We start from the raw sequence: 25,798 nt of genomic DNA, 5'->3' as shown, positions 1-25,798 counted from the left end.
AAATATTTGGTGGTAAATATTAGTAGGCTAACTTTAGATGTCAGATAATTGTAACAGATTGCAAAACCAGCACAAAGTGGTCTAAATTGCATAATTGGGGGTGTGGGGGTGTGTTGGTAGGGTGACTGTTTTCTCTGGGGCCCCAAATGACAAGCTAGCTACGTACGGCCCAGCCAAGTGCCAACGCGCTAGGCATGACAACCAAGCTGTGATAAGCGGTTTCGAACATTGTTGAAGCAGGCAGCTAGCTAGCTGCAAGAACTAATGTGAATTGCAGAACACATTGACCATTGACGCTTCAAACGTACAGTACGTCACGGTAAATAAATATGCATGCTTCAATTCGGCGCCAAGCGGCATCGGGTCTTGTCTTCCCTGATGTGTCGGTACCTCACAGCTCGGAAAGGCCCTGAGCATGACTGCTTTGCCAGCAGCAACTGGAGGGCAAATTGAAGCATTTTACAAAGCTGGGGGAAAACTAAACCACTAGCTCCACCACCCTCGGCAGAATGAGCGTGCTCACTTCAACTTTTATTGGGAAGGGCTTTTGCGTGGCGAATGTGGCCAATATTGGCTTCGTCACATCCCTGTTTCAAGTAGTCGCTGGTGAGGTGGCGAACCCTGGTATGCTATACAAAATCTGCTAAAAAAATGTTTTTGTTATCCTCTGTCACTACACTGTCTGTCTCCTCAGTCTCAACTGCCACATTAAGATTTTCAGGCGTGCCTGTACCCTCACCACTGTCTCTCTGTAAATCACATTCTCACTCTTCACCTCTTATGCGTTCCATTTAGATGTTACATATAATACATTAAACTTATGAAAGCCACACACTAAGAAGTAAAAACGATTTCAAAATGTAACTCTAATCTCGCCATGTTCATCAATTTCTGAATTGAAGGAGTCAGTCAAGGTCAAACACTGTAACTCTCCATGTACCAACTTTTCAAGGAGGTATTTCACTTTATACACGACAACAACACAATGTGGAAAATATGAAAATTATTTTTTAGTCATCATTTCACCAGTGAAGCACTGAGGAGGCTCAGTTACGATATGTTCCTCTGCGGCTTAGCAGCATTCGTCACGGGCTGTCTTGTCTTGAATCTGTGAAGGGAATCATCATCACAAAACAATCTAAGCATTCTGGAGTAAACTTTGCTGACCAATGTAGAAAGCTTGGTGTCAGTTATGGGTCCTCCAACAGGTTAAAGACACATCTAAAACATGCAAAAATGCCTAAGAACAAAACTATGTTTCACCGTGGTGCCAAAACCTGATGAAACTCCTAACTTTTCATCTTTTTGTGTTTTGCAAATGTTCTGTCCTGACAATTCTCAGTGGATGGTGTGTGGAATGAGTGGTCAAGTTGGAGTTCCTGCTCATCTTCCTGCTCAAATGGGACCATGCAACGGACAAGAGAGTGTAACGGCCCGTCATATGGAGGTTCTGAATGCAGAGGAGAGTGGCTTGAGACTGTTGACTGCTTTCTTGGGGAATGCCCTGGTAGGGGAAAGACCATGATCAAGACTATGTTTAGTTTGCTTTTGTTTTTTTGTTTTTTTAAACTGTATGCTTGTGTATACTCATGACTCCTGTGTGTTTAGCAGCTAAATAAATTTTTTTGCAAGTGGTCTAACATTGCAAATATCCTTTCAGTGGATGGGAGCTGGCAGCCATGGTCTCTGTGGTCAGGTTGTTCCAAGACCTGCGGTGGAGGTAGCCAGCAGAGAAGCAGAATTTGTTATGGGCCCTTTTTTGGAGGGCATTCTTGCCCTGGAGAACGAGAAAAGGTCCGACACTGTAATGAAAAAAGATGCCCAGGTAAGTAAAAGATAACATTCTGCGTGAAGCTTTCTCAGTTGGATAACATTTGAGAAATGTAAAAACATAAAATCTTTGACCCTTATAGATACATTACCAGTCACAAGTTTGGACATAGTTTCTCATTCAATAGCATGAGAAAGAGTGCCCAAACTTTGTGTATAGAATTTTGTGATGATATAGTCCAGTTCAACAAATTTACTCATATTTTGCTGCCATTAGAATCTCATGAAATATGCGTTGAGGACAACTATTCCAACATTGTTTGGAAGATGACTCCTGCTGGAGATACAGCAGCAGTACGATGTCCTCCCAATGCAATGGGTTAGCTTCGAGCATCGAGACACATATCCTACTATCCAATCAAACATTGGAAATTACAAGACACATTGGCAGTATACAACAATAGTTACTTCTGTCTCATCACAGGGTTGATTTTGCGTCGCTGCATCCTTGATGAGGAGGGTATTGCATTCTGGGAGAATCCTACCTATATGAAGTGCATTTCCAATGATTATCGCAGCATACAAACTTTGGTGAGTTTCATATACAGTATGTTTTTTAGAAGCTGAAGCACTTCCATTATGAAGCACTTCCATTATGTGGCAATAGCAGAGATAAGATACTCAGTCCACCTGGTTCTGCCTAAAAATTATGTACAAGTAGAACTTATTGCAATCATGATGAGATGAAGCCAAATGAATCACTTTTAATTTTGCTTCATATGAAATCATTGATCCCTTTCATCACAAAAGAGTTATAACTAGTTATTAGTTATCATATATAATCACTCAAACTATTTGTCGCTTAATTTTCAGTACAAGTGCGTACTTAGCAAATGCTCACCATTAAATATTCCCTTTCCATTATCTTCCCATTTGAAAATAATCTTGAATCTTTTGCTCTTAGCCTCAAGCCACCACATTAGGGATTGTAAAACTGATAATGAAATCATCATAATCATCAATTATGAAAATAAAAATGTTTCAATATCAAAGTTTCATATATCAGAACAATATTGCAGGGTGTATTTTACGTTATTGGTTTCGTAGGTAGGAATTTGATCTCGATATTTTTAAGAGTAATGTAATACTCTGAAATTCTGTGCTATGGTCTGGCATTATCACAATAATGCCTACTGTCCATCGATCTCATTTCGCTTATGTTTCCTTCCATTACCTTGACATTTTTTTTCTATAACAGCTCAGTGTAAAAATGATTGTCATAAAAAAAACATACATTACATGTCAGTGCCCTCTCCAGTGAAAGACATGATTCAGCTGTGGGATGTGCAGTACGTGTGCGTTTCTTGTTCCCTCCACCTTCATATACAACCACGTTTCCTTCCATTTCTCATTGACTTTTCCTCATGAATCAAATCAAAGGCACAAAGCTTCAAACGTACAACCGTAGCAGTGGCGTTTCAACTCTGTAGCATGTATCAATGAATCATGTGTAACTACTGTATTGATGTACAACCCCAATTCCAATGAAGTTGGGTCGTTGTGTTAAACATAAATAAAAACAAAATACAATGATTGGCAAATCATGTTCAACCTATATTTAATTAAATATACTACAAAGACAAGATATTTAATGTTCAAACTGATAAACTTTACTGTTTTTAGCAAATAATCATTAACTTAGCCTTTTATGGCTGCAACACGTTCCAAAAAGCTGGGACAGGTGGCAAAAAAGATTGAGAAAGTTGAGGAATGCTCATCAAACACCTGTTTGGAACATCCCACAGGTGAACAGGCTAATTGGGAACAGGTGGGTGCCATGGTTGGGTATAAATGGAGGTTCCCTCTATTGCTCAGTCATTCACAAGCAAAGATGGGGCGAGGTTCACCTCTTTGTGAACAAGTGCGTGAGAAAGTAGTCGACAATGTTCCTCAACGTACAATTGCAAGGAATTTAGGGATTTCATCATCTACTGTCCATAATATCATCAAAAGGTTCAGAGAATCTGGAGAAATCACTGCATGTGAGCGGCAAGGCCGAAAACCAACATTCAATGCCCATGACCTTCGATCCCTCAGGCGCCACTGCATCAAAAACCGACATCAATGTGTAAAGGATATCACCACATGGGCTCAGGAACACTTCAGAAAATCAATGTCAGTAACTACAGTTCGGCGCTACATCTGTAAGTGTGACTTGAAACTCTACTATGCAAAGCAAAAGCCATTTATCAACAACACCTAGAAACGCCGCCAGCTTCTCTGGGCCCGAGCTCATCTAAGATGGACTGATTCAAAGTGGAAAAGTGTTCTGTGGTCCGACGAGTCCACATTTCAAATTGTTTTTGGAAATTGTGGACGTCGTGTCCTCCCGGCCAAAGAGGAAAATAATTATCCGGACTGTTATGGACGCAAAGTTCAAAAGCCAGCATCTGTGATGGTATGGGCCCTTGTTAGTGCCAATGACATGGGTAACTTACACATCTGTGAAGGCACCATTAATGCTGAAAGGTGCATACAGGTTTTGGAGAAACATATGCTGCCACCCAAACAATATCTTTTTCATGGATGCCCCTGCTTATTTCAGCAAGACAATGCCAAATCACATTCTGTACGTGTTACAACAGCGTGGCTTCGTCGCAAATGAGTGCGGGTACTAGACTGGCCTGCCTGCAGTCCAGACCTGTTTCCCATTGAAAATGTGTGGCGCATTATGAAGCGTAAAATACGACAACGGAGACCTCGGACTGTTGAACAGCTGAAGCTGTACATCAAGCAAGCAGGGGACAGAATTCCACCTACAAAGCTTCAACAATTAGTGTCCTCAGTTCCCAAACATTTATTGAACATTGTTAAAAGAAATGGTGATGTAACACAGTGATAAACATGACCCTGTCCCAGCTTTTTTGGAATGTGTTGCATCCATAAAATTCTAGGTTAATGATTATTTTTGCTAAAAACAATAAAGGTTATCAGTTTGAACATTAAATATCTTGTCTTTGTAGTGTATTCAATTAAATATAGGTTGAACATGATTTGCAAATCATCGTATTCTGTTTTTATTTATGTTTAACACAACGTCCCAACTTCATTGGAATTGGGGTTGTACTTCAGTATGTCCTGTACTAAGCTTTTATTTGTATTCTTGATTATATGTGAACCCCAGGAAGATTAGCAAACTGCTACGGCTGCTGCTTCTTGCGACAGTCATTGACATTTTCACCAAAATGCTTTGTACAACACCAAAAATATTCAATATCCAAAGTAATTTAGCATATGGACACCAACACTTGCTTAAATTGCGATCATCCACTGATTTTGAGGTTGTAAGTACGACAGCTGGCACCGAGCTAACAAAGATAGCTTGCTTTAAACAACAAACAAAGGAAGCGTGCGCTTGAGCTATCTCATTTTTCGGATCACACTGAGAGCCAGCGCATTGTCAGATTTACTTCTAAACCTCACAGAAAACAAGGATAATAATAGTGATTCACGTCCATATAGTTTTCTATTGTGTCCGACCGAATCCTATAAACGTGGGATTTTTTATGCTGAAAACACATTGCAGTCAGATTTGCGTTGTAACCACAAGGAACATTTTCATTTTTTTCATAACTTCGAATAAACACTAACTTAATGTCGATAACTTTCATGAAAACTCATTCCATGAGAATCTGGAAAGTACTCCTGTAAACGTCATTGCCTCCGATCAAATAAGACGTCCGTCAGCGTTCTTTTCATCGTTGTCGTTTGCCAATCACTTTCACTTTTTGCAGTCAGATTTGCACTGACACACAGTTCTTCGGCAATGTGTCTTCAATTAATCGACGACAACCATAGCTTCCAAAATTAGCAAAAACAGTTACTTGTACTTAAAATACGCAAACAGATGCTTAAGTATCCATGTGATTCCTTTGAAACTGGTATCTGGGCAACTGTTGTATCCCCACACCAGCAACACTGAGTACTGTATAATTCATACAAATAAGAAGACGCTGCTCATGGAATTACGTATACGTTTGGCTGAGGCTGTTGGGAATGCCAGTCTCATGCTGACTTCAAATTGATCCTGTGGACCAGACGCCTGCTGGCCTGGAACTTGACATGTCTGGCCTAGATGGTAACTGACTTGGCATTAAAGGCTATTTTCTCTGTGTACTTCTGTTCTCTCTGCAAGTTCCACTGAGTTATTTTAGTCATGATGTCCTGCAATATTCTTGGCCACCACACTGACTGATTGTCTCTTTGCATTTTGCCAACCCCTGCTGCCTGTCATGAATCCTATCTATTATCTTATTACTCATTGAGCTGGAAGTAACAATACAATTTCCCCTGATAGTAACTGCCCCTCCCACAGACAGCTCCCCTCTTACATAGTTAAAGTCCTTAACTGACTCAGGCATCTGCTTCTCATACTCAGCCCGCCCTGACTGAATAAATTCCCTCTCTACCTGAAGCTGGGGGTCATCAGCAGTGCATTCTTTAACCTCTTACACCCTCTATGGGGTGGCTGGAAGATGTTTCAAGATGGAGTGTGTGTGTGTAGCCACGTCACTGCTGTACACAGTCTCTCTCTCTCCTCGACTAAAGCCTCTGGAAAGAGCATCCGACACTGCTAATGTCTTTCCTGGAGCATATACAGTCTCTGTAATAAATCACTTCAGTCTCATGAGAAGTCTCTGACATCTGATAGGAACATTGCCCAAGTCTTTAATGTTCCTTAATGGTACTAAGCACTTGTGAATCAGTCTTGAGTTAAAACTCTCAAGTCCTAACAGGTATTTTTTCTAAATGTTTGTGTGCCAAAACACTGGCAAGACATTATTTTGCTATCAGTGCGTACCTTGTTTAGGATCATCTGAGTGTTCTGAGAAGAGTATGCCACAGTTTCCAATCCTCCTGTGCTGGTGAAGCGGGACAGCTCCCAGTCCATAATTGCAGGCCTCAGCCAACATCTCAGTAGGTCTGGTTGCATCATAAATGGTGAGTACAGATGCTTACATTAAGGCCACCTTCAGCGTCTGGAAGGCGGACTGTTGAGCAGGCCCCCACAGCCATCCTACTGTGCCTTTAGGCAGCTTATACAAGGGTTGACATGTAGTGGATAGTTCGGGGATGAACTTTCCCATGTAGTTCACCATTCCCAGGAACCTCTTGAGCATAGACATGTTCTGAGATTGTGTAAAGTCTTTTATCCCCGCTACCTTTCTTGGATCAGGTCTGACCCCGTTTTCATTAACAATGTGTTCCAGAAAACAAATCTGCCTGCTTAAACTTGTACTTTGCTTTGTTTAGTTTGAGACCTGCTGCCTCAATTACGTTCAGCAACTGTTCCAAGCATCTGTCATAGATCTCAGTTTCACCATGAACAAGGAGGTTGTCCATACCAACATATGTTCCATCTAACCCCTGCAGGTTCTCGGCCATTTTCCATTGGAAAATTTCAGGTGCGCTTGTTATCCTAAATGTGAATCTTTGGAAGGTGTACTTTCTAAAGATTAAAGATCGCAAACGGGTGTCTTCGGAAGGCCTACCTCCCAAAAGGTGTGAGGAAGGTGGTCAACTTGCGGCTTTCTTCGTGCAATGGAATCTTGTAGAACCCACTTGCACCATTCAATGATGTGAACACTTTTGAACATTGAGAGCCATGACATAATTTCCTCATCTGTTGGGAGTACATAATGTACTTTTTTACGTTTCACAGCTGGCTTCAATCTTCTTGGTTCTGCGCAGCATCAAACGTCTTTTCTGTTTGGTTTTAGGACTGGAACCATAGCAGCACAAAACTCTGTGGGCTGTGATACCTTCTCTATGATGCCTTCTGTTTTGAGCTGTTGCAGATCCTTCACTTGTGGTACAAGCGGCAGTGGTACTCATCTAGCACAGTCTACTGCATACCGCTGGGCATCCTCATTTATAATATTTTTTACAGGTTCCCTCTTCAAGAGACTTCTGGTTCAAAAGACAGCTTTCACATTTCTGAACAAACCCATCATAACTGCTTCTGGTCAGCTGAGCAGACTACTGCATTTACCTTTTATGACATACACATCCATCCATTTTCAAAACCGCTTATCCTCACCAGGGTTTCAGGTGGGCTGGCGCCTGTCTCAGCTGACTTCAGGAAAGAGTCAGTGATTTGTCTGACTTGCTCGCCAGCCAATCACAGGGCACATGACATACGGTCCCCCGTTGCACGGCAAGGACCCCTCCCACCGGGAGGAGGCCCTAGGGATGACCCAGGACACCCTGGAAATACTGCCTCCCAGCTGGGCTGGGAACACCGCTGGATCCCTCCACAAGAGCTTGTCGAAATGGCAGGGTAGAGGGAAAGTCTGGCCTTGAAAACATTTTAAAAAATCCATATATTGTTTTGGAGCTGAAGGAAATTTGGTTGTTTGTTTTCTTTGTTGTAACAATGCTTCTTGCCCATGAATTTTATATTGTTGGAAATCTTGTTTATTACCATTTTAAATTGTGGCACATTTGTAAGCAACATGTATTTGTGGGATGAGGAGCATTGCAGCTTTATGTGCATTGTGCCTGTGAAAAATCTGCCAAATCTTCTTTGGCAATATCAGACTATTTTGCTGTTGCGATTGACTCTTGTTTGGTGTTTGGTGGACAGCATGATAAAAGCTTGATATAACTTGAATTTAAAAGGGAAATAAACTGGCTCTTCAACGGTATAAGATATCGTGCCAAGAAGCATTTTTACGACAAAGAAACAATCTACCCAACATAACTTACTTTTACTTACTTACTTTTTTTGTTTTTTTTGTTTTGCTTTTATTCGGAGTAAATCAGTAATCATCAGATTATACGTAACATACATTACTTTGTTTCTAATGCATATATTTCCTAAATATATAGTATTGTTGTTTGCGTATATTTGGGGAAAATATAGACACCACAAACAAGGTATGTCATTTTTCATCTGATGATTATGAATCTTAAAATGTTATACTCTGTATTTAGGATATACGGTACAGCAGATCAGAGCCGAAAATAAATTATATATTTTTCTAAAGCTCATTTGAGTGTTTTACAGCTAACAATGCATTTAACACTGTTACTCTAAGGTAGATATTGACATATATATTGGAGTTAACATTTATATTCATGAGATAAAAGTTTGTTTTGGTTTCCTAAATATATTGGTCTACATGGGAATGGCGGAATGAGCATTAACTCTTTACACTTTGTAGAAGGCGCTTGATGAAGTTCAGTTCATTACCTTGAATTTGTTTATGGGAAGATCTGACACATTCAATATGGCTGACATTCTTACTTATCCCAGCAACAGGCCAACCCACTCAAAGTGGGGTCTTTGTATATTTTTTATGTATATGACAGCAACAGGCGACCCCACTCAATGAAGCATCTACTGTATGTACAGTATATACTGAATGACTATGGATGCAGGACATAATCTTCGACCCAATTGATTTTAATACCAGCTACCAATTCTTCCAGTGTCAGTGTCACATGAACAATGAATAGCGACTTGATTGGCTGCATGTTTGATGAATTGAGAGAATCCGTGTATCAGTTGTTCTTTCTATTTTCAACTTCTTTTTCTTTCGGCTTGTCCCGTTAGGGGTCGCCACACCGTGTCATCCTTTCCCATGTAAGCCTATCTCCTGCATTCTCCTCTCTAACACCAACTGCCATCATTTTTTCCCTCGCAACATCTATCAACCTTCTCTTTGATCTTCCTCTAGCTCTCTTGCCTGGCAGCTCCATCCTCATCACCCCGCTACCAATATCCTCACTCTTTCTCCTTTCTCCCGTGTACAAACCATCGAAGTCTGCTCTCTCTAACTTTGTCTTCAAAACATCGAACCTTGGCTGTCCCTCTGATGAGCTCATTTCTAATTTGATCCAACCTGGTCACTCCTAGAGAGAACTTCAACATCTTCATTTCCGCCACCTCCAGCTCTGCTTCCTGTTGTCTCTTCAGTGCCGCTGTCTAATCCGTACATCATGTCAACTTTGCCCTTCATCCTAGCAGAACACACCTGACACCTTCGGGCCACTCGTTCCAACCTGCTTGGACTCGTTTCTTAACTTCCTGACCACACGCACCAATGCTCTGGACTGTTGACCCCAAATATAGTCCTCTACCCTCGCTATCTTTTCTCCCTGTAGCTTCACTCTTCCCCCACCACTCCTCTCATTCATGCACATATATTCTGTCCGACTTCAGCTAATCTTCATTCCTCTCATTTCCAGTGCATGCCTCCATCTTTCTAACTGTTCCTCCACCTGCTCCCTGCTTTCACTGCAGATCACAATGTCATCTACAGTGCCTTTCTAACTTCCCCCTTACTAATCATTGCTTGTCCACCACACTCGCCTCTTCTACTCTTCTTTCTCTCTGATTTTCCTCATTCATCAACTCCTCAAAGTACTCTTTTCATCTATCCAGTACACTGCTGGCACCAGTCAACACATTTCCATCTCTATCCTTAATCACCCTAATCTGCTGCACATCCTTCCCATCTCTATCCCTCTGTCTGGCCAACCTGTATCGATCTTTTTCTCCTTCTTTAGTGTCCAAACTGGCATACATGTCATCATATGCCTCTTGTTTGGCCTTTGCCACCTCTACCTTTCGCCCTAAGTCGCATCTCCATGTATTAATTTCTCCTCTCCTCACAGTGTCCCACTGCTTCTTAGCTAACCTCTTTCCTTGTATGATTTCCTGTACTGTGAGGTTCCACCACCAAGTCTCCTTCTCTCCTTTCCTGCCAGAAGATACACGAAGTACTCTCTGATCACCTTGGCTGTAGTGGTCCAGTCTTCTGGAAGCTCCTCCTGTCTCACCTCTTCCGGAAAAGCCGCACAACACTCTTTTCTCATCTTCCACCACATGGTTCGCTGCTCTGCTATTTGTCTTCTTAATCTTCCTCCCCCACCACTAGAGTCATTTTACACACCACCATCCTATGCTGTCTCGCCACACTCTCCCCTACCACTATCTTAAACTCAGTAACCACCTTCAGATTACATCGTCTGCACAAGATGTAATCCACCTGCGTGCTTCTACCTCTGTTCTTGTAGGTGACCCTATCAGAATCAGAATCATCTTTATTTGCCAAGTATGTCCAAAAAACACACAAGGAATTTGTCTCCGGTAGTTGGAGCCGCTCTAGTACGACAACAGACAATCAATTTACAGAACACTTTAGAGACAGAAAGACATTGACAAAAAAAAAAAAAAAAAAAAAAAAACAGTCACTGAGCAGTAAAGGGTTGCTAGTTATCTGGTAATGCCGGTACATTTATTTATTTATTTTTGACAATTGTGCAAAAAGATGCAGAGTCCTCTAGCACTTAGAGCAGTTCGAATGACTAATATTGCAATAGTCCGGTGCAATGACTATGTTCCTGCCTCATCTGGAAGAAAATGTTATTTCAATCTTTTTTGCAAAGTCTACCACCATCTGTCCCTCGAGGTTCCTTAACTGGATGCCAAACTTACCCATCACTTCTTCATCACCCCTGTTTCATTCACCATGTCCATTAAAATCTGCACCAATCATGACTCTCTCTCTCTGTCTGGGATGCCCAGAGCTACTTTGTCCAGCTCCTTCCAGAATTTCTCTTTCACCTCTAGGTCACATCCGACCTGTTGGGCATAGCCACTACATATAATGTAATACTATACAAAACAATTTCAAGTTTAAGCCTCATCACTCGATCTGATACTCTTTTCACCTCCAAGACATTCTTAGCTAACTCTTCCTTTAAAATCACCCCTACTCAATTTCTCTTTCCATCTACACCATCGTAAAATAATTCGAACCCTGCCCCTAAACTTCTAGCCTTACTGCCTTTCCACCTGGTCTCCTGGACACACAATATATCAACATTTCTCCCAATCATCATGTCAAACAACTCCCGAGCTTTTCCTGTCATATTTCCAACATTCGAAGTCCCCACATTCAGTTATAGGCTCTGTGCTTTCCTCTTCTTTTTCTTCCGAAGAACCTGCTTTCCACCTCTCCTTCGTCTTCGACCCACAGTATCTGAATCTCCACCGGTGCCCTGTAGGTTAATGGCGCCGGTGGTGGACGTTGTAACCCAGGCCACAACCGATCTGGTATGGAATTTTTGGGATGAAGGCTCATACAGTATTTGTTTGGGAAGGTTTTAAGCCGGATGCCCTTCCTGACACAACCCTCTGCATTTATCCGGGCTTGGGACCGGCCTACAGTTTGCACTAGCTTGTTTCCCCCATAGGGCTGCATTCTTTCCATTTTCAACTGGCGATTAGAAATTTTAAAAAAATGAAAAAGTTATTATTTTTATTTTATTTAATCTAAGACACACACACACACTCACACACACAAAACATTTTTTGTTTTTACATGAACCAGACGTACCAGTAAGTATTAGTGCAAATGCATTAGCTTGTTAGCCACCACAATTAGTAAGGACCATGACCATGAGCCATCAAACGAGTCATCAGCCATATTACGTGTATATCAAGGACAAAGATGTTTTTAACTTCTTCCTGGCTTTCACCTGGATATTGACCTCATAGTATTTTTTTGTGCCATCTGATTTTATATTTTAATTTAGAAGTAGATTTATTTATTTTTTACTCTTAATTTTTTGAGATGTTGACTTTTACGTCTAATTAAAAAAATATTTTGATGGAAAGAAAAAGGAAAATATTTATGAAAACATTCCAATTCAAACTCAGAAATTCCATTTCCATTTTTGTCAAATTTCAAATTAACCATCCATCCTGCTAATCTCTATAAGTAATAATGACACTTTATGCTATTTTGTTATAATTAACAAAAATGTTACGGTCTGGCTCTTTGTGTTAGACTCGAGATCATTTATCTAAAGCGCAGCGAGGCCTCGTGGCGGATGGAATCTCTGAAGTGATGGCTAAACTGAGAGTGACTTCCAGTGATGGCACCAGCTACAGTGGTGATTTGCAGGCTATTTTGGACGTGCTGAAGAACATGACTGAAATCTTCAGGAGGGCATACTACAGTCCCAGCAGCGCAGACATGAGGGTACATTTTTATTCATTAGTTTAGAAATAGTTTGAAATTACATGCTTTGCTCCCCCTATGAGTATTATCATTGATATGACAGAAAATACATACAGTAGAACCTGGAATTACGAACTTAGTTTGTTCCGTGACCCAGTTTGTAAGCCGAAACATTCTTAAACCAAGGTAAATTTTCCCATTGAAATTAATGGAAATGCAATTAATCGATTCCAGCCCCCAAATTAAATTATACTTACCTTTTTTGATCAGTCTGTGGTTAAAAATAAACATAGTGCAATATAGAAATACGTGAAAACACTAAGTAAGTATGATAAAAATGTATTGCTTGTAAACAACAACTAAGGAGGGGAAAGGGGAGGAGGATTATAACTACTCATTGAAGAAGAGCCGTCTTCTATAATAACTCAGGGAAATTCTGATTCAGGTGTTTTCTTTTGTCTGTTTATTTTCTAATTCATTGGTTAGTTGTGGCACAACAAAGCAATCCAGAGAAACTTTTCTTTTTCGTTCAATGTTTTTATGAGAGACGGTAAAATTCTGTAAATAAAATACATACTGTGAATAGTATATTTTGACGAAAACAAAATGATTTCCAGACTTTTTTTTTCACCACGTCAATCACAAACGCTTTTAGATTAGTGATTGGATGATCGAGGATGTTGAGGTGGAACTTCCGCCTGAAACAAAATTCCGCCTTACACAGCGGAGCAACTTGTTTTCACCTTACATCCAAGCGTTTTGCACAAAGTCAATGATCATCGTGCAGCGCGAGTAGAAACGCAACATAGATTCTTCTGTTCGCCAATACCAAGACCGCTCGCTAACCAAAAATTTTGTACGTAACCTAAATTGTTTGTAAACAGAGTGGTTCGTAACCCGAGGTTCCACCGTACGTTATACAGTGGAACCACCTTTAAAGGAGCCCGATTTAACGGATATTAGAAGTAGCGCAGTGTTATCGCGAGCCACATGGCTAATTTACATACGCCAGGACGCATGCAAATTGAATGTAAATTAGCCATCTGCTTGCGCACAGGCTCGCTGTGCTCTTGAAAACAGCAGGCCAGGGTGTGAATCCCAGCTGGAGGAGATACGTTTCGATAAACTTTAAAACTTTTCTAGTTTTTATAAATTTATTTACATTAATTTTGTAGTGGTGGCACGGTGGAGAACTAGTTAGCCAGTCCAGGGTGTACCCTGCCTCACGCCCAGAGTCAGCTGGGATAGGCTCCAGCACGTCCACGACCCTAGTAAGGATAAGCGGTATGTAAAATGAATGAATGAATGATTTTGTAATATATTTTGTATTTCAGGACATACAAATGTATAAAACAATAATTTTGCAATGTATTTAGGCCAATTTGCTATAACGGAGTACCCCCCAATTAGTCTGTTAAAATCAAGGTTCCACTGTATATTAAACTGGAGGATTTTTGTCAAAATTAACAGGAAAGAACAGTTAACTGTGGTTGCCCAATTAGTCGCCATACAGTAATAGGATACTCAAATTTCAGTGAGCAGGCTAACATTAAGGCTGAGTCACCTCAAAGGGGAACAAACAGATGTTAATAACTACGTAACTATGTAAAATCAGGCTGAAGTAAAGCCTGATTTTTCTACAAATCATTTTTACTGACAATATTATTATTTTAAAATATACATAGAGAAAATATTATTTTATATGGGATATCAATATGAAATTATCTAATAGGAATGTTTATGAAATGTACCCACACTGAATAATACTTTTTAATTCTAAGGTATAATATTTTCAAATGTTTGATAGTATATTATATACTTTGTCTGATTTTTGTGTTTATATATATATACACACATATATTTTTCTTTTCTAGAACTTTGTCCAGTCAGTTAGCAATCTGCTAATGGAAGAAAACCGAGCACGATGGGAAGAAGCTCAATTGGTAATGGTCATCTTTTTGTAATTGCATTCACAGTGCTTCAGAAATGTCACTTGATATTGTGTGTGTGTGTGTGTGTGTGTGCGCGCGCGTGTGGGCAAACATGCATGTATGTATGCACAATATATATACCAAATGATGTGTGAAATGAGTTACTAATTCAAAAATAAATTATATCATATATGCATTATTTAAATTGCTCTCGTATTCCGCATACTCAGAACACTACAAATAAATGAACTTTAAAATACAATTCAACTTTATTGATAGAGCATTTTCAAAAAGAACTGCCGCTGTAACGTAAAGTGCTGAACGTAAACATTATCACAATAAATATAATGCAAATATATAAAACAAATATGAGGAGTATTTGTATCTCCTCCTCCTCCTACTACTACTACTAATATAAATAATAATAAATATAAATAGCTGGTACCCTTGTGAGGAAAAGCGGTAAAGAAAATGGATGGATGGATAAATGTAATTATTTTATTATTAAAATATACAAAACTAGCTCTCTTCACTTTGGCATTTTGGTATACAGGAGGTCCAGCCTTTTTTTTTTTTTTTCCTGGTGTTGCACAAATAAGCACATTGTGTGAAGCTGTTCAACAATGAGAGCAAGGAGATGACGGGAGCGTCAGCGACTGACACATTACTACGCCGATGTGTTTCATCTCTCTTGGATTGTTTTATGCAATTATCATATTTTATGCTCACTTTCAAGCACAATCAAAGCTATATTAGCAATAAAAAAATAAATAATGGTTGATGATTGAGGAGGTACGTGATGATTTCGTGCTCATGTAAATACGTATGGGCTCGTGATTGGCTTAAATGGAGATGACGGTAGCTGCATCAAAATGTGTATGGTGCTTGGCAGAGTCCATCCATCCATTTTCTTCTGCTTATCTGGGGTCAGGTCACGGGGGCAGCAATTTAAACAGAGAGGCCCACACTTCTCTCTCCCAGCCAATTCGTCCAGCTCTTCCGGGAGGAAGCCAAGGCGTTCCCAGGCTAGCCGGGAGACATAGTCTCTCCAGCGTGTCCTAGGTCTTCCCTGGGTCCTCCTTCCGATGGACGTTCCCTGAACACCTCACCAGGGAGGCCTCCTAAACAGATGCCGGAGCCATCTCATCTGGCTCTTCTCGATGCCGAGGAACAGTGGCTCTACTCTGAGCCCTTCCTGGATGACCGACCTTTTCACACTGTCTCCAAGGAAGAGCACTACACCTTACTTAGAAGAAACTCATTTTGGCCGCTTGTATCCGCAATCTTGTTCGTTCAGTCATGACACACAGCTCATAAGCTCGTAAGAACATGAATCAACCGGTAAATCGAGAGCTTTGCCTTTCTGCAAGGCTCCTTCTTCACCATGACAGACCAATACAGAGTCTGGTCACTGCAGACGCTGCACCAATCCGCCTCTCGACCTCCCACTCCATTCTTTCCTCACTCATGAACAAGAACCGAAGAAACTTCACCTCTTCTACGTGGGGCAGGATCTCATTCCAGACCTAGAGAGGGCACTCGACCCTTTTCCAATTGAGGACCATCCCCTAAGATTTGGAGGTGGTGATTTTTATCCCACTTCATAATTGGCTGCGAACCGCTCCAACGAGAGTTGAAAATCGTGGCTTGACAAAGGCAACAGAACCACATCATCTGCAAAAACTAGAGATGCAATACTGAGGCCAACAAACAGGACCCCTTCAACACCTCCACCACCTTATGAACATAATAAGTGATAAGGGATAGCCTTGGCTGAGTCCAACCCTCACTGGAAATAAATCTAACTTAATGCAGGCAATGCAGACCAAACTCTGACAGCAGTCATACAGAGACCGGCAGCTCGAAACAAGAGGGCACGGGGAGAACATGCAAACTCCATATTCCCAGAGCACCCTCCACATGACTCCCCGAGGGACACGGTCGAACGCCCTCTCCACATGTCCACAAAGCACATGTAGACTGGTCTGGCAAACTCCCATGCACCCTGCTGGTCCACTGTTCCACAGCCTGGATGAAAACCACATTGCTCCTCCTGAATCTAAGATTGGACTTTTCGATGGACCCTCCTCTTCAGCTGAACCCCATGGATAAATTCCACTAGGCGCTCACCATCCCCACCCCCAGGCCTAGCTCCAGAGGGGTGAGCCACTTCAAGGCGGGTGAAAATGTATTCTAAAGCTTTGTGTGGTCCCTTACCTAAGACCTGTTTGCCATGCATAACCCTACCATGGGCATGAAGCCCCAGATGACATCGCTCCTTGGATCATTGGGACACACAAACCTCTCCGCCATGATAAGGTGCTGGCTCAGGCAGGATGATCTCATTTTTAATTATTTCCACACGCTTGAAGCATGCTGCTAGTTTGCTGCACGAACCCACCACTTGTTGATTTCAGCAAGCCATCCGTGTTGTGTCCAAAAGACGTGACTGACGATTAATCAACGTCAAGCTATAACCGTCATCGCGGCGTGGTAAAGTCGATGCATCGACTCGTCGGTTCAACCCCTACTTAATATGCATGATGGGTTGAGATCAGAGGTATTGGTTATCAGTTGATTGAGCACAGCTGTATGCCACATGGGCACCAGCCAATTTGTGTGAGCCAGAATTGTGGCTGAGTTGTAGTTGATCAAATACTTATTTCACTCATTAAAATCAACATTTTATCATTTGTCTTTATCATTACCAGAATAAATAAATATTAATACACATTTTAGATTTTCTTGTTCATTTCTTTGAAAGGAGGCAAACTTACAATTTCTCAGGGGATCAAATAATGAGTTCCCCCATTGTATAGTCAAAATTGAAGACTAGTGCTTTGAAACCATAGGGCCACAGTTAACGTCCTGCTGTGGATGAAAATACATTTTATAACCTACATGTTTGTGGTATGGCTCTCTGCATGGTGTGGAAGAAAAATACACAGCAATGTATGAGTTGAATTTGCATTCAGATATCATAATAAGTATTAAAAAATAAATAAATAACTTGCTTTAAATAACCATTTTGTTACATTTTACATTGTCTCCCACAGCTGGGCCCTAACATCAAAGAGCTGTTCCGCCTGATTGAAGATTTTGTGGATGTCATTGGTCTGAGAATGAAAGACTTTCAAGACATGTATGAAGTGACTGATAACATAGGTAAGTCTTGAGACTGTTCATATCCATTGTCACTCCGTTTCTTGGGTTATGGTTTTTGCAGAAATATAAAAAAATAGGCAAAAGATGACCCAATGGTGGCACAACTGCTTAAACTTCTGAAATTCCACACTAGAGCTATCAAGTCTTTCCACCCAATCAGAATCATAATCAGAATCATCTTTATTTGCCAAGTATGTCCAAAAACACACAAGGAATTTGTCTCCGGAAGTTGGAGCCGCTCTAGTACGACAACAGACATTGACAAAAAAAACAGTCACTGAGCAGTAAAGGGTTGCTAGTTATCTGGTAATGCCGGTACATTTTTGTGCAAAAAGATGCAGAGTCCTCTAGCACTTGGAGTTTTTCGAATGACTAATATCGCAATAGTCCGGTGCAATGACCATTGTGCAAAGGGCGCTGAGACTTCAAGGAGTCTATGCGGTTTAAAGTGACGAGTAGTGCAATAATCTGAGACAATGTTGGTTGTGCAAATGTTACAGATACTCCTCAATCAGTGTGCAAATGGAGCAGATGCTACTCTGGCATGAGTGGCCAGGATATGCAAATAGTGCAGCATGGCGAGAAAACTACAGTGAGTGCACGAGTAATACATAATTGGCCCCACAGAAATGTGACAACGAACTCATGTCAAAAAATTGCCAGCATGTTGTAATGGAATTGTACGTTAGGTGTTTAAGAAGTTGATCGCAAGAGGGAAGAAGCTGTTGGAATGGCTGCTAGTTCTAGTTTGCATTGATCGGTAGCGCCTACCTGAGGGAAGCAGCTGGAAGAGCTGTTGACCGGGGTGCGGAGGGTCAGAGAGGATTTTGAAAGCCCTTGTCTTAGTTCTGGCAGCGTGCAAGTCCTCAATGGTGGGTAGGGGGGTACCGACAATCCTTTCAGCAGGTTTTGATTGTCCGTTGCAGTCGGAGTTTGTCCTTTTTTTGTAGCAGCACCAAACACACAAAAAAAACATTTTGTAGCAGCACCAAACACACAAAAATTGTGAAACTGTCCTTTTCAAATCTGCAGTAGAAGGTATTCAGGTCGTTGGCTAGTGTGCTATTGTTCTCAACTTGGGGGGATCGTCGCTTGTAATTAGTCAGCCAGACGGATTTAGAGTCGTTTGCGCTAAACTGTTTTTCCAACTTTGCAGCATAGTTCTTCTTTGCAATGTCAATTTCTTTTGTCAGCTGGTTTCTAGCTCGATTATACAGGGCCCTGTCCCTGCTCTGATAAGCATCCTCCTTAGCTTGGCGAAGCTGCTTAAGTTTAGCAGTGAACCACGGCTTGTTGTTGTTGAATGTGCGAAATGATTTTGTTGGTACACACACATCTTCACAGAAACTGATATAGGATGTAACAGTGTCCGAATATTCATCCAGGCTGCCAGCTGAATTTTCAAAGACACTCCAGTCTGTACAGTCTAAACAGCTTTGAAGTTCCATCTTTGCTTCATTGGTCCACTTTTTCACTGTTTTCACTGTAGGCTTCGCACATTTAAGTTCTTGCCTGTACGTCGGTATTAGGTGAATTAAGCAGTGATCAGACGAGCCCTGGGCTGCACGAGGTATAGCACGGTTATGCGTTTTTTACCGTAGTGTAGCAGTGGTCTAAAATATTATTTTCCCTGGTAGTACAGTCGATGTGCTGCTTGTATTTAGGGAGTTCGTGGTTGACTTTAGCTTTGTTAAAGTCCCCGAGAATAATGAGGGGTGAGTCCGGGTGTTTTTTTTCAATTTTGTTGACTTGTTCGGCGTGTTCGTGTTAGCTTGAGGCGGAATGTAGACTCCAGCCAGTGTGAATGATGCAAACTCACGTGGCGAGTAGAATGGCTTACAGTTCAAAAACAGCGACTCTAAATGCAGGGCTGCAGTGCGTGCTGAACTCCGTGACGTCCGGACACCATTTTTCGTTGATATAGAGGCATATCCCGCCGCCCTTTGTTTTCCCCGATGATTCCATGTCACGGTCTGCTCGATGAATGTGGAAGCCGGGAAGCATGACGGCGCCATCGGGTACGGCGTCGCAAAGCCAGGTCCCAGTGAAGCACATGGCCGCGGAACGTCCGAAGTCTTTATTGGTCTTTAACAGAAGTTGAAGCTCGTCCATTTTGTTGGGTAGGGAGCGTACATTCGCGAGGTGGATCAATCGCCAATCTGTGTCCTCTCTCGCGGAGTTTCACTTGAATGCCGCCACGCTTCCCTCTGTGGCGCCGTTTCCGTCTCCATGCTCCGAAAACCGTGGCCGCCGCTCCGGTGAGTAACTCAGGGAAAAAACTGAGCGGATTTGCGAAAGTTGGTGTCCGGAGTAGCCTCCTTGATGGTTAGCAGGTCTCCCCTTGTGTAAGTGAGTCGTGTAAGGTCTCCAAAGACGGACGAAAAACACAAAAACAATACTAGAGAGCGCGTTACCGAGGCGACCACACTGATAGGCGCCATCTTGCATATATATATATATATATATATATATATATATATATATATATATATATATATATATATATATATATACGGCGGCACGGTGGACGACTCGGACCCGGGTTCAATCCCCGGCCCCGCCTGTGTGGAGTTTGCATGTTCTCCCCATGCCTGCGTGGGTTTTCTCCGGGCACTCCGGTTTCGTCCCACATCCCAAAAACATGCATTAATTGGAGACTCTAAATTGCCCGTAGGTGTGACTGTGAGTGCGAATGGTTGTTTGTTTGTATGTGCCCTGCGATTGGCTGGCAACCAGTTCAGGGTGTACCCGCCTCCTGCCCGATGATAGCTGGGATAGGCTCCAGCACGCCCGCGACCCTAGTGAGGAGAAGCGGCTCAGAAAATGGATGGAAATGGAAATCGCATCTCAAGTGGAGCAGGAACGAATGCAAGTTGGCCAGTATCTGGGTAATGTCATCATACTTTCTCATCCTGGTCAAAAGTCTTGCTGGAGTGTTTTGTATTACCTGCAGGCTTTTAATACGAGACATGGGAAACCAGACATAGTCGAGGCGAGCCGTAAAAAATGCGTGGACTATGATCGCAGCATCACTTGTGTATTGGACGGGCCATAATTTTGTGATTTTGCGAAGATTAAAAAAATGCAGTTTCGGTCATATATTCTTGATGTGCTTTTGAAAGGAGAGAGTTGACTCAAATATAACACCGAGACTATTTGCTGAGTCAGTTTGGGTAACAGTGTTTTTGTCGTAACTCAGAGTGGTGTCCTTAAACAAGTGGATATGTCTAGCAGGGCCAGTGATCAACAGCTCAGTTTTTTCAGGGTTAAGGACCAAAACATTTCAGGACATCCTGTCACGAAGGGATTGAGACACTGGACCCAAGAGCTGGCGGAGGCTCATTGGTTGTGATAAACAGTTTATTGAAAAGGGAAAAGGGGCTGGTCCTTGAGATGCGCTGGCGGGTTATAGAGGCAGAGAATGCGTGGCCGCCAGTGACAAAGACTGGCGACTGGCTTGGCAGAGAGGTGGCAGAAATCCACTTGACAAGGGACACGGAGGAAACACTCAGGGACAAGGAAAAACACGGAGGTCAGAATGATGACAAGGAATTGCGTCTTATTTGGAGACTGGGGAGCTGTTGTACCGCTGGGGAAGCTGCAATACTCTAGCGAGGATTTCCGGGATAAGGCAGGCTTAAATGCAGATGGTAACGAGTGCTGATTGGTGACAGGTGGGCGGCCGAGGAAGGTGCTGGAAGGAGAGAGGGGAGGGGAGAGAGACAGCGTGAGAGGGCGCAAAGCGCCACCCAGGCTCCAACGTTAGTACTGCAGGGCAGCTCATGGCAGTACCCCCCTCTCAACGGACGCCTCTTGGCGTCCTGCCAGGCTTCCCCAGGTGACCTGCATAAAAGTCCAACAGAAGGGAGTTGTCGATGATCAGTTTACAGGAAATCCAGGAACGCTCCTCCGGACGATACCCCTCCCAGTCCACGAGGTACTGGTAACCCCTCCCCCTTGGCCTCACATCGAGAATGCGCGAAACCGTGAAGGCCGGATGGTTGTCGATAACATGGGGGGGCGGAGGAGATATGGCCGGAGGGCTCAGCACACAGGTGGAGAGAGGCTTGAGCAATGACACGTGGAAGGTCGAATGAATTTTCAGAGACTGCGGGAGTTTAAATTGAACGGACGTGGGATTGATTATTTTAGTGATGGGAAACGGACCGATGAAGCGCGGAGTGAGTTTGCGGGATTCCGTTTGGAGCGGGAGGTCATGGGACGAAAGCCAAATGGTCTGGCCCACCTTGTACTCAGGTACAGGGGAACGGCAAAGGTCCGCAAGCCATTTATTCCTCTCCGCAGATCGGACCAAGGCCGCCCTGACATCCTTCCACATGGACAGTTCATGAATGGAGACATACTAGTGGTGGAGCTGGTGAGGGAATTATGGGCGTATTCAATCCATGGAAGGAATGAGCTCCAGGAGGTGGGGTTGCAAGCAGCAGATTCCAGGGATTGATTCGCCTGCACCATCTGACCATTGGTCTGAGGATGGTACCCTGAGGACAAGCTGGCTGCTGCCCCCACCGCTTTACAGAATTCTTTCCAAACCAGGGAGGAGAACTGGGGACCCCGGTCCAAGACAATGTCGATGGGGATACCGTGGAGTTTGAAGACTTGATGAACAAGGAGGTTAGCAGTTTGAAAAGCAGAGGGTAACTTGAGGACGGATATGTAATGGACATATTTAGAAAATCGTTCGACAACAGTGAAAATGATCATGTTACCTTCAGAAGGCGGCAAATAGACGGTTCGGAGGTCCACTCTTGGGGTCAGGGTGAGTCTTTTGATCGCATTTGACTATTTTTTCTATTTTCCATGTGGCTCCACCAACGAAGCAGGAGGAAGGGAGGATAGTTTCATGTTCTGGAGGGCTGGAGGGGGGTGAGTATATGAGGGATATGACGTCAGGTTTGTTGCTGCGGGATCCAGGTCGGAAGGGGAGGCTGAAATTAAATTGGCTCAGGAAGAGGGCCCAGCGAGCTTGTTGGGGCTTAAGGTGTTTGGCGGAACGGAGGTAAGCAAGGTTGTTGTAATCAGTCCAGATGATAAACGGTACTTCAGTTCATTCCAGCCAATGCCTCCATTCCTCTAATGCCCAAATTATGGCCAGCAGTTCTCAGTTGCCAACATCGTAATTCCTCTTGGCAAGGACCAGGCGACAGGAGAAAAAGGCACTGGGATGAAGTTTATGGGACGTGGGGTCCCGCTGTGAGAGGACAGCACTTGCCCCAGTGTCCGAGGCGTCAACCTCCACCACGAACTGGAGGGAGCAGTCGGGGTGGCGTAGGATGGGAGCACTGGTGAAAAAGGTTTTTAGTTGGCTGAAAGCTTGGGATGCTGCCAGGGTCCATTGAAAGGGGGAGCTGGTGGATGTGAGGCTGGTGAGGGGAATTGCGACTTTGCTGTAATTGCGGATGAAGCTGCGGTAGAAGTTGTCGAATCCGAGGAAATGTTGTAGTTCTTTCCAGATGGTGGGAATGGGCCCGTCAATGATTGCTTGGATTTTGCAGGGTCTGGTCGCAATTGTCCTATGGCAAAGATGTAGCCTAGAAAATGTATGGAGGAGAGGTGGAATTCACATTCTTCGGGTTTGACGTACAGACAGTTTTCAAGGAGGCGCTGGAGGACTTGTCGTACATGAGTGCGGTGTTCTTCAAGGGAGCAGGAGAAAATGAGGATGTTGTTCAGGTAAACAAAAACGAACCGGTTTAACATATCACGGAGGACGTCATTCATGAATGCTTGGAAGACTGCAGGAGTATTGGTTAATCCGAACGGCATGACCAGATATTTAGAGTGTCCAAGGGGGGTATTGAAAGTGGTCTTCCATTCATCCCCCTCTCGGATACGTATGAGGTGGTAGGCATTTCGTAGGTCTAATTTGGTGACGATCTGGGCATCGCAGAGGGGTTCAAATGACGGCGGGTCAATGAGGGATAGTGGTGATTTGTTTTTTTTAAGGTGATGCCATTGAGTCCACAGGAGTCTATGCATGGGTGGAGAGTGGTGTCTTTCTTTTCGACAAAGAAGAAAACGGCCCTACCGGAGACGAGGAAGGGCGAATGAGTCCAGAAGCCAGGGAATCACGGATGTAGCCTCGATCGCCTTTTTCTCCGGGCCGGCGTGATTGAAGAGACGGCTGGAGGGAAGAGGCACTCCCGGCAGGGATTTATTTGTGCAGTCGTAAGGGCGGTGTTGGGTAGAGAAATGGCCAGGTCTTTACTGAACACCGGAGAGAGATCATGATATTCTTTGGGGACTCGGGAGAGGTCAACTGGTGTGGCAGATGACGGTGGTTTACAGGAGGGCTGTATAGCAGAGAGCAGGCAGTGTGAATGGCAGTGAGGGCTCGATCCACTGATGGATAAGCAGCTCCAGTCTATGGCGGGGTTATTTTTCTTGAGCCAGGGAATTCAAAGGACTAATGGGGTGTCAGGGGAAGGGATAACAAAACGAGAAATGCTCTTGCGGTGATTTCCGGAAATCAGCAAGGTGAATGGCACTGTTTGGTGGGTGACAGGGGATACGACTTGGGCATCCAGGGCTGTGACTTCTTTGGGAGACGGAAGTGGTTGGAGAGGGAGTTGGAGCTGATGTGCTATTCCTTTGTGAATAAAATTATCATCTGCACCGAAATCTATTAGGGCAGCTATGGGTGTGTTGTGAGCTGAACCTAGAATGCAAGCAGGGACTGTCATACGAGAGGGAGATCTAGAGGAAATGGTGGTTTGGCTCACCACGGCACACTCCGATTGTGGTGAGCGTGGTCTTTTGGTCGCAGGGCAATGTGGCTATGAAGCCAAGCAAAGCAAATTAATTTATATAGCGCATTTCATACACAAGGTAACTCAATGTGCTTAACATGATTAAAAGCATTTAAAAACAAAGACAATAAACCTGCTTATAAACATTCTAAAACAAAGAGAAAAAAAATACAATTAAAACAGCATACAGTGAAGCAATAAATGCAATAAATGCACAGCTGCTGGATGACGTGACGCTGACATTCCTGGACATCTAGTCGTGTGTTACCGATTTGCATGGGCTCATCAGGTGCAGTGGGGGGTGACGAAGGGGTGGTAGGTGGTGCAGAAGGCGCGATGCTAACGGTGGGAGTGATCTTAAGCGCTCAAACCACCCTCTCTTGTTCTCTTTCTCGTAGTCTGTTATCCAGACGAATAGCGATTGCGATGAGATCCTCGAGAGAGGAGGGCTCGTCCCGAGCAGCAAGCTAGTCCTTAAATTGCTCTGAGAGGCCGTTCAGAAATATCCCCATATGCCTAGCGTTATCCCACCCGCATTCACCTGCAAGTATCCTAAATTCTATAGAATATGCAGCTACGGAACCAGTGCCCTGAGTGAACATAAGGAGCTGGCTGGTGGCTTCTCTGCCCTAAACGGGGTGATCAAAGACCTTTTTTAGTACGGCGGAAAAATAAGCGAATGACTGTAGTACCGGGGAGGAGTTGTGCCATAACGAGTTGGACTATTTGGCTGCTTTGCCGTTGAGGAGGTGAGTGACAAATGCGACCTTGGATTGTTCGGAGGGATAACTGTACGGTTGAAGGTTGAAATTAAGGAGAAACTGGCTATATGCACCTAGGTCCCCGGAGTAGGGTTGAGGATGAGGTTTCTTTGTACGGGAGGCGGGGTGGCTCGGAGGCTGCGGGCTCGGAAGGAGTACTTACTGAAGGGTGGTTGGATTGCATTTTTGAACAACAGAGGGAAACTTGTTGTGTAAGGGAGTTTAAGGATTCCATGATCTCTTGAAGGGCTTGATCCTGTCGCCCAATGTGGGCACCTTGGAGGGTGAGTGCATGTTTTAGCGCCTCCGGGGTTGCTGTGTCCATGGGTGGCCAGAGTATTCTGTCACGAAGGGATTGAGACTGG

At 43.3% G+C, this 25,798-nt stretch overlaps 1 protein-coding gene across 5 annotated transcripts in view; it reads left to right on the top strand.

Moving 5' to 3' along the window:
• adgrb1a (adhesion G protein-coupled receptor B1a) overlaps window positions 1–25,798 on the top strand; it is a 326,613-nt gene that overhangs the window by 125,548 nt on the left and 175,267 nt on the right. For all 5 annotated transcript variants that reach the window (XM_061673608.1, XM_061673606.1, XM_061673607.1 and 2 more), the window contains 7 exons: window positions 1,343–1,507; window positions 1,661–1,825; window positions 2,048–2,149; window positions 2,255–2,361; window positions 12,633–12,827; window positions 14,681–14,749; window positions 17,794–17,902. In XM_061673608.1, coding sequence (XP_061529592.1) covers window positions 1,343–1,507; window positions 1,661–1,825; window positions 2,048–2,149; window positions 2,255–2,361; window positions 12,633–12,827; window positions 14,681–14,749; window positions 17,794–17,902 — 912 coding nt within the window. The remainder of the gene's footprint in view (window positions 1–1,342; window positions 1,508–1,660; window positions 1,826–2,047; window positions 2,150–2,254; window positions 2,362–12,632; window positions 12,828–14,680; window positions 14,750–17,793; window positions 17,903–25,798) is intronic.

The sequence above is a fragment of the Phycodurus eques genome, chromosome 4, assembly GCF_024500275.1.
Source record: "Phycodurus eques isolate BA_2022a chromosome 4, UOR_Pequ_1.1, whole genome shotgun sequence".
Classification (NCBI taxonomy): domain Eukaryota; kingdom Metazoa; phylum Chordata; class Actinopteri; order Syngnathiformes; family Syngnathidae; genus Phycodurus; species Phycodurus eques.
Note: the sequence above shows the minus strand (reverse complement) of the source record. Positions and strands in the feature narration are given on the sequence as shown.